The sequence below is a fragment of the Sarcophilus harrisii genome, chromosome 2 (genome assembly GCF_902635505.1).
Source record: "Sarcophilus harrisii chromosome 2, mSarHar1.11, whole genome shotgun sequence".
Lineage (NCBI taxonomy): Eukaryota > Metazoa > Chordata > Mammalia > Dasyuromorphia > Dasyuridae > Sarcophilus > Sarcophilus harrisii.
In genome coordinates, this window is record NC_045427.1 from 629,049,603 (window position 1) to 629,062,624 (window position 13,022).

At 45.5% G+C, this 13,022-nt stretch overlaps 1 protein-coding gene across 1 annotated transcript in view; it reads right to left on the reverse strand.

The window, feature by feature from the left end:
- The window catches only part of TBC1D2B (TBC1 domain family member 2B), a 71,660-nt gene extending 60,331 nt beyond the window's left edge, over positions 1-11,329 (reverse strand). Inside the window, exon 1 of the mRNA XM_031956765.1 lies at positions 10,890-11,329. Within this exon, the coding sequence (XP_031812625.1) occupies positions 10,890-11,261 (372 nt within the window). The 5' untranslated portion in view covers positions 11,262-11,329. The remainder of the gene's footprint in view (positions 1-10,889) is intronic.
- Between the last annotated feature and the right edge of the window lie 1,693 nt (positions 11,330-13,022).

A 13,022-nucleotide genomic window follows, 5' to 3' on the forward strand; every position in this document is an offset into this window, starting at 1 on the left:
GAAATATTGTACAATTAGCTTGTGAAGGAAATCAAAAATGCAGGTGTGCATAAATATAGGGATTGGGAATTCAATGTAATGGTTTTTAGTCATCTCCCAGAGTTCTTTTTCTGGGCATAGCTAGTTCAGTTCATTACTGCTCCATTAGAAATGATTTGGTTGATCTCGTTGCTGAGGATGGCCTGATCCATCAGAACTGGTCATCATCTAGTATTGTTGTTGAAGTATATAATGATCTCCTGGTCCTGCTCATTTCACTCAGCATCAGTTCGTGTAAGTCTCTCCAGGCCTTTCTGAAATCATCCTGTTGGTCATTTCTTACAGAACAGTAATATTCCATAATTTTCATATACCACAATTTATTCAGCCATTCTCCAACTGATGGACATCCATTCAGTTTCCAGTTTCTAGCCACTACAAAAAGGGCTGCCACAAACATTCGTGCACATACAGGTCCCTTTCCCTTCTTTATAATCTCTTTGGGATATAATCCCAGTAGTAACACTGCTGGATCAAAGGGTATGCACAGTTTGATCACTTTTTGAGCATAGTTCCAAACTACTCTCCAAAATGGTTGGATTCGTTCACAACTCCACCAACAATGCATCAATGTCCCAGTTTTCCCGCATCCCCTCCAACAATCATCATTATTTTTTCCTGTCATCTTAGCCAATCTGACAGGTGTGTAGTGGTATCTTAGAGTTGTCTTAATTTGCATTTCTCTGATTAATAATGACTTGGAGCATCTTTTCATATGACTAGAAATAGTTTCAATTTCTTCATCTGAGAATTGTCTGTTCATATCCTTTGACCATTTTTCAATTGGAGAATGGCTTGATTTTTTATAAATTAGAGTTAATTCTCTATATATTTTGGAAATGAGGCCTTTATCAGAACCTTTGACTGTAAAAATATTTTCCCAGTTTATTGCTTCCCTTCTAATCTTGTCTGCATTAGTTTTGTTTGTACAAAAACTTTTCAGTTTGGTATAATCGAAATTTTCTATTTTGTGATCAGTAATGATCTCTAGTTCTGCTTTGGTCATAAAGACCTTCCCCTTCCACAGGTCTGAGAGGTAAACTATCCTATGTTCCTCTAATTTATTAATAATTTCATTCTTTATGCCTAGGTCATGAACCCATTTTGACCTTATCTTGGTGTACGGCGTTAAGTATGGATCAATGCCTAGTTTCTGCCATATTAGTTTCCAATTTTCCCAGCAATTTTTATCAAACAGTAAGTTCTTATCCCAAAAGCTGGGATCTTTGGGTTTGTCAAAGACTAGGTTGCTATATTTGTTGACTGTTTTATCCCTTGAACCTAATCTATTTGTGGACTCACCTCTTTAAGGACACTGGGAAGTCCTGACAAGGGATGCTTTTCCCCAACTCTATAGTTAGTATACTCCTTCTTTTCTTATTATTCATACTGTTCTTAGTATAACTTACTGTTCCTTATCTAAACTTTCTAGTAATATGAATTTTGTTTCAATTACAAAGAGACCTTATCTTATTAACTTATATCTTAACTAAAGATAGGAGAATTCTTTAGATTTGGGTAGAGGTTGGACTCTATGCCAAAATTCATCCATCCATCCATCCATCTATCTATCTAGATTTTACTAGGAGATGTGGAATGATTGTGACTGAACTCATAATTTCATTTAAAATAAACTCCCTAAAAAACAGCAGCAGGAATAAAGCTGACTTTAAAAAGTGATTCTATTTTGGCCCTAGATTTAAAATGAGCAATGTAGCTATATATTTATAAACTTATAAATAAGTAAATAAATTGATATTGGAGTTATATAATTAAACCTTTTTTTTTTATAGATAGGGGTGAGATTACTATAGAAACCACTGGTCTAAAAAATAAAATATAAACTCCTCAGCTTGACATTTAAGACCTTCCAACAACCTAGACTCTTAATCAATGTTTACCTGATCTGAACCTACCTTCCCAGCCTCCTGCTCTTCAGCATATACCAGTCAATCTGCATGCTTTGAATGCATCTATAAACTCATCTATAGCTTTCAGAAGACTTCTTTCTTCAAGGAGAAGTGCTACCATCTCTATGAAGCTCCCCAAGCCCCACAAAGAGAAAGTATTCTCTTCTCATTTCAATTGTCCCAGAGCATTATGGATTGCTCTTTTGCCCCTACCAGAGCCTAACTTCTGTTATACTTAGCTATGTCTCTGTGTTGTGATCACCAACACACACTCACACACACACACACACACACACACACACACACACACACCAGTGAACCTGACTAAATCCCTTGAGGCCAGAGATGATGGTATTATCTCTGGATTCCTTATGATGGTGGTATTGTTTATCTCTGGATTCCAAGCCTGAGGCCTGAACTTTATTAGGCAATTAAGAAACTTTTAATTGAATCAAACCAAGATAAAGAAGACCAAAACCATTTTCTGCTTTTATTCTTTTTCATGGAGTAGGAAATGTTAAAGATTGCTGAAAATACTTTCTGTTTCCAAAGAGCATGCTAGTAAGAACTGTTTAAAAAAAAAAAAAAAAAAAAAAAAAGACCACATCTACATTCTACATTCCAATAGATTAGGAGAGCAGCTGGGTCATTTGGGTGAATCTGACCTGTAGCTAACCACTATCCAATCTAGGACAGTCAAAATGCATGAGCTCCACTTTTGTTTATTCGGGATAAATAAAAACTCATATGGCCACACCCAGTGTCACACAGGGAGTTCTGCTCTTGGCTCTGTTGCTAATAGTTTCAATGTGCCATTACATATTGCATTACATGATCTTAGCTTTTCCAATACCATCATATTTTTGGAAATACATGAAAACTTTACACAAGTGGAGGAGGAAGATGATAAGGCTATACGTTCTAAATTAATTTGTATCTGCTTCTGAAAGAAAACATTTCAATATCCTGACCCCAAGCTAAAAACTCATACTCATCTCACCACACTGCTGCCATGCATTATAGGTTCAAAATAGTGTCACAGAAGAGCGTCTGTTATCTGACAGAGAAGTCCAGGGACCACAGGTTCCGGAGCCACTAGCCAGAGCCTTCTTGGCTTTCTGGTGGTGGCCATGGCAAACCCACACTGGCCCTATGAACTGCTGGGCCGGCCTCTCAGCTACAAGGCCTTTGCACTGCCATTCTTGATGGACATTGCTGAACACTGGAAGAAAGTCACACTTTGAAGGCACCAAGGAAACCAGGCTAGAGTTGAACCTCAAACCTCAAACCCTGTATTAACTATGCGATCTGTGCCTCTCTGTGCCTCATTTCTTCAACTCTTAAGTCAAGGGCCTATCCCAGAAGATTTCACAGGACCTTCCTTGTTTAAAATTCTACAGTCCTGTGAGTCCCAATAACTTTTTTTGTGGTAGCAAATACCTACAAAATAAACCATGAAACTATTTGAGGAAGTGTTGACACAAGAGTGCAGAGATAAACCTGAAAGCCACTGGTCTAGAGCAAGCTCATTTGGATAGGAAGACATTCAAATACTAACCACAAAGGGTTCCTTCAACAAGAAATATGTTCACGATTCATTAAAGATGCTTACCACCTGTTTTGTGGTCCTTTAAGAACCACTGGGCCTTTCTGTCTGTCCCATAACTGAACCTTCCTATATGGGTTGTCCCCCCCCCCCCAATCTCCCCACTGAAAGGTGATTTCCTTGAAAGCAAGACTAGCATGCTTTTCTTTTTGTAATTCCAGGGTTCGGCACAGTGATTTCACACATTTTAATAGATGCTTTCTAATTCCTTCGTTTATAACATGGCAGTGGCCACATAACATGGTACCCAACTCTATTTTCCATGAAATGGCTCACTTAATCCCAATCTGCACTGGGAGATGGTAACCAAGGTCAGTCACGGTGCTAGCTCCCTCTCAAGGTCCTAGAACTAATCCAGATACGGGAAGGAAGAAAAGAGAGAGGACAATACAACAGTTCTACTCATCACCACTATAGCTCCCAAACCCCAACTAGTATGTTCCCTGTTTCTACAATTAGTCATAATGACACTGTTAACACTTAAGCATGAAACATATCCTAACAGAGAAGGCAAAATCAAGAACAATTATAAAATGTACTTAAAAGGTGAAAAAGGGTAATCATTGAAAACATAAGTCTACCCATAACCTGAGTTATCCTCTCCCAGCACTGCACACAATGTCCATGTTGGAGAAAGTGGGTACAAATCTAGAAGAACCTAGAAGTGAGGCACATGAGAAGAAAAAGCCTGCTCAGGTCTGTCCCAGCCCATCGCTGGATATCCCAAGCCACTCCAGAGAATATTCACCTGCTGAGAGAGACTCTTCTGGCCCTCTTCACTGTCCAGGTGGACTCAGACCACAGAAGAAGTGCTAAGCTCATTTAATAGCCAGCCAACATTGACTAACTGCTTCATGTGCACCAGGCACTGTGCTAAGCACAAATCACACAAAGAAAGACAAAAGGCAAGTGCTGCTTTCAAGGAGCTCATCATTTGGTGGAGAAGATAGATAAACATCTATGTACAAACAAGCTGTGTATTATCAAAAAGACCGCTCCCATCCACAGGATCAAGACCTTGTACTTTATTCAGGAGGCAATGAATGTTTCCGACAGTCAAAGTGATCCTTAAATAATGTTACTCATTAAAATAAAGCACTACTTCATTTTCATTTTATACAGAGCACATACAGGTCAGAACAGTAAGGAGAACAGTTCAGAGTCAAGAAGACTCAAGCAAGTTTTGAATAAACCATGAAACTATTTGGGGAAGTACTCAGTCCTTGGAGTATTATTTTTTAGGAGAGGAAGAGGATTTCTCTCCTACTTGTCATATTTCCCCTAAACTGCTAGTCATTCCTTGCTGCAAACAACTTGGAACCTCTCCCTAGCTAATTCCTTACCTTGAAGACTTAACCTTCTATGACACTCGTAGATCTCTTACAACCCCCCTTGGAACCAGAGCCTCCCTGGACCTTGTAGCTGGAAAGATCTCCAAGCACAGCCCTTCCTGGACAAGCACCTCCTCATGCTTCAGCTTCATATCCCTCCTAGCCATGCAGCCATCCCACAGTCTGCCACACGTCACTTTTTAATAGTCCTTTCCCACAAAAATGCTTCTCGGTGCCCACAGCAGGCAATAAGAACAGAAGACAGTTAAAGCTCTCTATGCCACATAGAACATTTGAAATCATGAATTTCTGATCTAGATAGGAAATCCTTCAGATGAATTCTCTGATTGTTTTGTATATATATATCTTACCTCTTTAACAAGATCATAAGTTCCCTGAAGAGGGGATTCTTAATTTGCATTCTCTACAGTAGCCGTGACATTATTAGCACCCTTACATTAGCCAGACATGGTATTCAGCAGAATTCACTGGAATAGCCATACTGAAATTTTTAAAAATAGAATTTACCAATTTTCTATTTCTTTATGGTATTCATTGTTAAACAAAAACAAAAACAAAAAAAATATTGTTTGAAGAGAAAAAAAAAACAAATAAATTCCCATCAAAACATTTCTAACAACTGGCTATATGCTGATACAATTTAAATGTACATTCAATTAAATGTACAGCAAGTGCCATTAGGGAGGTCAGCTCAATACCTCTGCCCTACATTCATTTCACTCCTCCCACTGCTTCATAAACTGTGGTCACTCTTAAAAGGGAAGGAAATTGGGAAAGTATGTGATCTTGCACTACTTACTGCAAGTAGCAAGAGGAGTCATTAAAGGTTAACAGCAGAAAAGTTTCATGTTAACAAGGCTTAATAAAAGCAAATTAACTCCACATTACTTGTGAAACTACACATTTCATCTCACCTTTTGAGCTATATTTGAGAGAGGTTCTACTTAGCAGATAATTTTGTGACTAGATACATACATACATGTATACATATATATATATATATATATATATATATATATATATATGGACCTTCTCTGCAAAGCATGAAGCACAGCAAATGACTCCATTAAATGAAACACTTCAACAGGTTTTTAATAAGCACCTACTATGTGCCAGGGACTATGGTAGACCCTGGGAATAAAATGAGACACCCCAGCAAAGCGTGCAGATGAATATGAAATCCACAAACTGCATACAAAATCATTGCAGGGGCCAGCCACCAACACCTGGAGGAGCAAGAAGCCTCTGGAAGCCGAGCTTTCAGGGTATGAGCAGCAGGGAGGGGGAAGAGGAATCTAAGTGAGAAGCTAAGAGAACGACAGCAGCCGAGACAGAGTCTTGTGTGCAGGGAAGGGCAAGCAGGTGCAGGTGGTGAAGGGCTGAGGTCGTGGAGGGGAGCAATAGGCAAACATCATGGAAAGAAAGCCAGAGCCCAGCTGTGAAGGGCTTTCAATGCCAAGTGGAGAACATTGCATTTGATTCTAGAAGCAAGGAGCAGGTCACAATAAGTGTCAGTTGGACCTGACTGTTTCAGTAACATCCCTTTGGCTGCTGTGTGGAAGCTAGATACAGAAAGATTACTCAGAAAACTTCTGCAATGCTCCAGGCAAGAGGTGACAAGAGCCTGAAACACAGTGGTTGTGGTATGTATGAGAAGCAGGGGACGGACGGATGTGAAAAGGTGTTGCAAAAATAAAGTTTCAAAAACATGTTGGTGACAGATCCATTGATACCATTGGTGAAGCCATAAATTGGTCTAATCATTCTGGAAAGCAGTTTGAAACTATGCCCAAAAAGTGAATAAACTGTGCCTATCTTTTGACCAAGCTTTAGTACTGCAAAGTCAACCAGTAGAATGATGCACTTTAATTTTTAATTACTTTTGTTAGAGTAACAAATGGTCTAACATCAAACAAAATTCAAATCAAATATAAAATAATCATACAGTGTGTTGAAGGCACAGGATTGTGTATGAGTCTGTGGGAGCAAGCAAAGAAACAGAGGCGGGACCAGCATATAAGAAACCTCCAATCTTTGGGGAAAAACAGGTGAGGCAGCAAAAAGCAGCAGACTTAAGCAGTAGTTCAAGACAATAGCTAAAAAGTTGTGACCAGAAAATCTATAATTAAAGATTAAGTAATTAAATGCCAAACTACTGAGTTCTTTTGGATAAATTATACTTTCTGTGATTACAAAAACCACAAGCATCTGCCAAGAAATAAGATGTTTCACAGAAAAGTTGTATCTTTCACACAAACATGACCATGTGACTACTCAGTTGTAGTGACCTCGCCCTGCAAGGCAAAGGACACACAAAATCCCAGTGTGTGCCCAAGTCATAGAAACCAACCCAAACCCAAACCAAGGCCCAGTGATCAAGATGGGGGCAAGGAGGCCGGATTAAGGGAGTCCAATGAAATTCCACAGGCGCTCAGTAAACCCAGACTGGGCCCCAGGCAGGGCAGGGGAAAGACCCCATGAGGCAAGTCCTCCCACCAGCAGGCTCGTCCCCATCACCCTCCTGCTGTCCGTGTTCATTTGTCTCGTCTTATGACCTTATTTCGATCACAGGAACAAGGGGACACTTTGCAGGCGGCCCAGTCTGCACGTCCACCATTGAGCAGGCACTAAGCCCTCCCCGGCGCCAAGCCTGGCCAAGTGCTCTCCAACTGCTGGGCTTGATCTGAATGGCTCTGGGCTTTCCATTTGCAGGTGGAAGGGGACTTTTGGTTTATCTAAGGTCCTGGTTTTACAGAGAGGGAAACTGAGGCCTTGGGGCCTGAGCTGTCCTGTCCAAGATCAGGAGCCAGGCAGAGTGAAGGCTCAAACGCAGGCTGTTTCAGTGACACCTGAGTTATACAAGTCATAGAGAAAATGATTCCTATCCTTTACTTTTAAAAAAAAAAAAAAAGGTTAAAAGAAAATCCCTGAATGAAACAGCAAGAGTCCACACACTAAAATACCTCCAGCTCCTGTTGATAAACAAGAACTGCTTCCCAAGGAGCTCTGGCTTCTGGCAAGAGGGGCCACCAGTGGGCTGCCCCAAACCCACCCCCGCATGGTGGTTTTCACACAGGATGTTTACTAAGAAATATATGGTGAGCCATTTGTAGAGGCTCCTCAAGAAGTGGTGTCTCAGGAAAGCCCTGAAACCCCTAACCACGGGCACTGTGGGATCCCAGGGAAACAAAATTAGCATCATCAGAGTCAGAGGATCCCAACTGAATCCCCCCCCCCACTTTCTACTGCTGTCACCATGGGCAAGGCACCCAGCTAACATCTCTGAGACCCTCTCTTCTGCAAAATTACCAGTAAGGACTACAGTCTCTAAGGCACTTACTGACTCATCTGGGTCCCCTTGTGGGACAGCATGCAGAGTAGGTAGGTGGCCCATTGGATAAAGCACCTGGCTTGGGGTCAGGAAGACTCATCTGCTTGAAATCAAATCCAGTCTCAGACACCTTCTACCTGTGTGACTCTGGGCAAGCACTTAAGCCTGTCTGCCTCAGTTTCCTCATCTGTCAAATGAGCTGGAGAAGGAAATGGCAACCACTCCAGCGTCTCTGCCAGGAAAATCCCTTACCACTCCAGCGTCTCTGCCAGGAAAACCCCAAAAGGGATCATGAAGAGTTGAATGTGACTTACAAACAACTCAACAATAAAGAGGATATGAATAAGTTCATAAAAGGAAAGCTCTTTTTATATCAAATATTTTATACATACACATATGAAACTTCAATTTAAACAAGACAATCCAGAATTACAAAGTCCTTTTGGAAACTGAGTCTACCTTGTGACAAGTTGGGCAATGGCTAATCAAACTGAATTCACTATGAACCTGGAGTCTGATTGAAAAGTTAGGAAGAATGAGTACTAATTTTCACTAAAACTTCACTAACACGGCAAAATTAAAAATTATATTATGATTCAATCTCTTAAAGCCTATTCCCATCCCAAGTCTCATATGTTCAACTTTTATGTTGCTGCTTATAGGGCTCTCACTTTGTCTTCATTTTAAAAATATTTAAAAAATAAAAAAACTTAATTATTTAATTCCTTTATGGCCTTACTTTGTAATTAGTTTGAGGCTAATTTCTTATGGTGTGTGTGTGTGCATGTGTAGAGATAAGAGCAAGAAAAAAACCCAATGAATTTAAGATCCTTTGTCTTCTAACCTCAAAGTCACTCTCCTCAAATCTTAAAAGATCATTTCTGTAGTACAAATTTGAATCACAGAACTTCAGAACTGGAAGTGGTCTTAGAAACTGCCCAACTCCTTCATTTTCTAGATGAGGAAACTCACAGCCACAATCAAATTTGTCACTAGCTGCACTGTCCCTCTAGAAAAAACAAGGGTGAAAAAGTTTCTTCTCCTAGACAGCATAACTAAGGGCCAATTCTTATTTTATATACACAGTTCTATGACACACACATACTTGGAGAGGAGGAATAATAAAAGCATGCCCAAAAGTAATCAAAGAAATTTTGAAACAGGATACCAAGACTGGAAACCATGTGATGAGAAGCTTCTATTTTCATTTTTAACAAACAATTCCACAGGAAATTAAATTTTCGTTACAGTGATAATTTTGTTAGCTACTAACTTCTGGGCAAACGTCCCTCTGCAGTTGATGAACTATTCCTAAATTGATGTATGGAGTTTGGTAAACACAACTCAAAGGCTGCATCTCTTCTTCTTCGGAGAAAAGCGCCCACAGGTTCTAAGCATCTAGTAAAGTAGCACAGAGAGAATGTCTGCTAGAACCCTCAGGCCATAATCAAAGTGAGAACAAAATGATAATGGAGAATAAAGAGCTCAATAGAGAGAGCTCTGAGGATGACCAAGCTTAGTGGAGGAGGCCTGGTTCACAGCTGTCACCCCAGTAGCCAGCACTGGCAGATGCTGCTCTTGCTGTCACTTGGTGAGAGTTTTTAAAAGCATACCATCCTGGCGACTGATGACTTTGAATAAGAAACAGATTATGAGAAAGAAGAGAAAGAAGAAATGGAAAAGATGAGTAGGCTGGACAAGAATGAGAACGAGGGAGTTGTGGGCTCTGGCGAGAAGGTCATGAGAAGAGAATCAAGAAATGGGGAAGGGGGTAAAGCAGAAGGACTGAGCAAGCAAAGTTGGCGGGGATTTTAAGGGGGAAATAAGGAGAGGGAAGGACAAAAGTATGGAGAGAGGCCACGGAATCACTGTGAGACCTCGGAGGCACGTTACAGGCGGGGAAACTGAGGCAGAAAGGCTCCGTGGCGGCCCAGAACCGGTAAGCCCAACATCCCTCCACTACTTCTCCTTAGGTGGGTTCCAGAGGAGCAGAAAACGAAAAGGACGCCCAAAGACGGGCAAGGAGGTCCGGGAAATGTTTCCAGAGAAGGCGCAGGACACACAAACAAGGGAGGCTGCACAGCACCAGAAGTCACCCAGAGCTCTCAATCAGGCCAGGATTTAACCGTCGGAATCAATCTGGGGAGGGGGCGCGAGGGGCCACTGCGGAGAAGGAGCTCCACCTCCCTGTTTCTAAAGAGCAAAACAACTGAGGGACCCAAAGGGAAAAGAGGCAGTGAAAGGCAGAAGCGGGGAAGAGGGTGGGAAAAGGAACTGGAGGGAAGAAGGGGCTGGCGAGGGGGTAGACATGGAGGGGGAAGGAAGAGGAGGGAAAGGGGGAAAGAAACAGGAAGGATGAAGGGGTCTCAGTTTTCGGAGGGTGCCCGCTTGGGGCGGTTCTGGGGGTGCTCGGTCTCGGTGGGAGGGGCCCGGGAGTGTCCCGCTGGGAAGGGTCCCGCCGGGGAGGGTCCCCCGGCGGGGAGGATTCTGGGAGTGTCCCGTTGGGGAGGGTCCCCCGCCGGGGAGGGTCCCGGGAGTGTCCCGCTGGGAAGGGTCCCGCCGGGGAGGGTCTCCCGCTGGGGAGGCTCCTGGGGGGGCCCGTTGGGAGGGTCCTGGGAGTGTCCCGCCGGGGGGGGGGGTCCCGCGCCTACCTTGAGCACGGTGACACCGCCCCCGCTGTGCACCTGGAAGAGCGCGGCGGGGGGCTCCTCGGCGCTCCCGGCGGCGGCGGCGGCGGCCCCGGCGGCGGCGGCGGCGGCGGCGGGCGGCTCGTCGGGGCCCTGGTAGCTGAAGCAGGCGTCGGCGATGTCCAGGTGGCCGAGGGGCAGCGCGTCCTGAGGGCTTTTGAAGTAGTAGAGGTAGCAGCGGCGCGGGTCGAACACGAACCAGCGGCTGCGGTAGCCCCGCAGGGGGCCCTTGCCGGACAGCTTCTGCAGGTAGCCGCAGAGCCGCGCCGGCTCCCGGGCGGCCTCGGGGCACCCGCCCTCCTCGGCCGCCACGGCCCCGGCCTCAGCCCCGGGCATCCCTGGGCGCCCGCCGCGCCAACGGCCCGCCCGCCGCGGCCGATCCCGGAGCCCAGCCGCCCCGCCTCCGCCCTCGTCCCCGCCCCACTCCCGACTGACAGGACGGCCGCCCGCCGCGCAAGGCAGCCTGGGACGCGTAGTCCTCGCCCGAGCGGGAGCGAGGCAGCCTGGGACGCGTAGTCCTCGCCCGAGCGGGAGCAAGGCAGGCTGGGAAGTGTAGTCGCGCCCGCGCCGCGGCTTCTCTCCGGGCCGCTCCGGAGAGGCTGCTCCGCAAAGCAGCCTGGGATTGGTTTCCTCTCTTTCCTGCCCTCCTTCCCTCCTTTTCTCCGGCTTCTCTTAGCCGCATGGCGGGCCGCGGCAGCGCACGGCCTGCTGGGATTTGTAGTCTCTCCTGCCTTCCTCCGCCCCTCCGGCCCCGGGCTTTCCTTGGAGAGCGGACACGAGGTTTCGCTCCCGCGCCTGTAAAGCCCATGGCAAAGCTGCCGTCCCCGACAAAGTGCGCCCGACGGTTAGAGGGCCGGCCCCCTAGGGAGTGGCGGGTTCGAGTCCCGCCGCCGCCGCAGCCCGAGGGTCCTAAGCAAGGCCCCTCGGCATCCCCGGGGACTGCGGGACGGCCAATGGCAGAGTCAGGCTGCCAGCCTGAGCGCCCTCGCCCCGGGGCTCCTCACCTCCCCGGGCCTCGGCCGGCACACAGTCGGCGCCCAATAAGTGCTTGTTGGCTCTGGCTGAACTAGATCGGCTCTGAGGTTCCTTCCTAAGGAAATGGATGGTGCCCGGCATACAGTCGGCGCCCAATAAGTGCTTGTTGGCTCTGGCTGAACTAGATCGGCTCTGAGGTTCCTTCCTAAGGAAATAGTGCTTGGCACACAGTCGGTGCCTAATAAATGTTTGTTGATTGACAGACGGAACTAGATCATCTCTAAGGTTCCTTCCTAAGGAAATGGACGGTGCCTGGCACACAGTCGGTGCCTAATAAATGTTTATTGACTCTGACTGAACTAGATCATCTCTAAGGTTCCTTCCTACTGAAATGGACGGTGCCTGGCACACAGCAGGTGCTTAATAAATGTTAATTAATTGATTACTGTGTTTCTTCAGATCTGTGGTAAATCTCTGCCAAGGGCAGGATCCAGATTCAAAAATCAAAAATCAGCCAGAATTAGTTAGAAGACGCCTGGGAGATGAACCCAGTCCAGTCTCTTCTTTTTCCCCTTGGCCAAGGGACCTCTAGAAAGGGAAAGTGACCAGCGGGAGCCCACATGGCGATCCATAAAAAGAACCCGGGTCTTTTGTGTTTGGGGGGCCGGTTTCTGGGGGTGACCTTCCAGGGCACCACCCTCTCATTCTGACAGGAATGCATATTTCAGGTCCATCTTTTCCCTGACAAACTGCCCCAGGAGTGGAGGGGATGCAGCATGGGAAAGGAAGGGCCTCCACGGGGACGACGGAACGGAGCATTAGGGGGCTTTGGGTCAGCTGCAGGCCAGGACCTCCCCTTCCAGCTGGGTAACTGGCTAACAACTGCTGGCTAAAGAAAACCGGTGGCCGCTGTTCTTCACGGTTAATGCCTTTCTTTGGTCCTACCTGGGCCCGCCTGGGAGTTTGCAGCCTGACATGGTTCCCCCACAATCCCTGACTCCCTACTCTCCCCCTTACTGGCCGAGTCTGCTTCCCTGGCCCTGACCTTCCCATGTCTAATCCCAGACATAGCCAGACCCCTATTCCTCGTGAGACTCTTCGCTTGACCACCTGACACTGTTG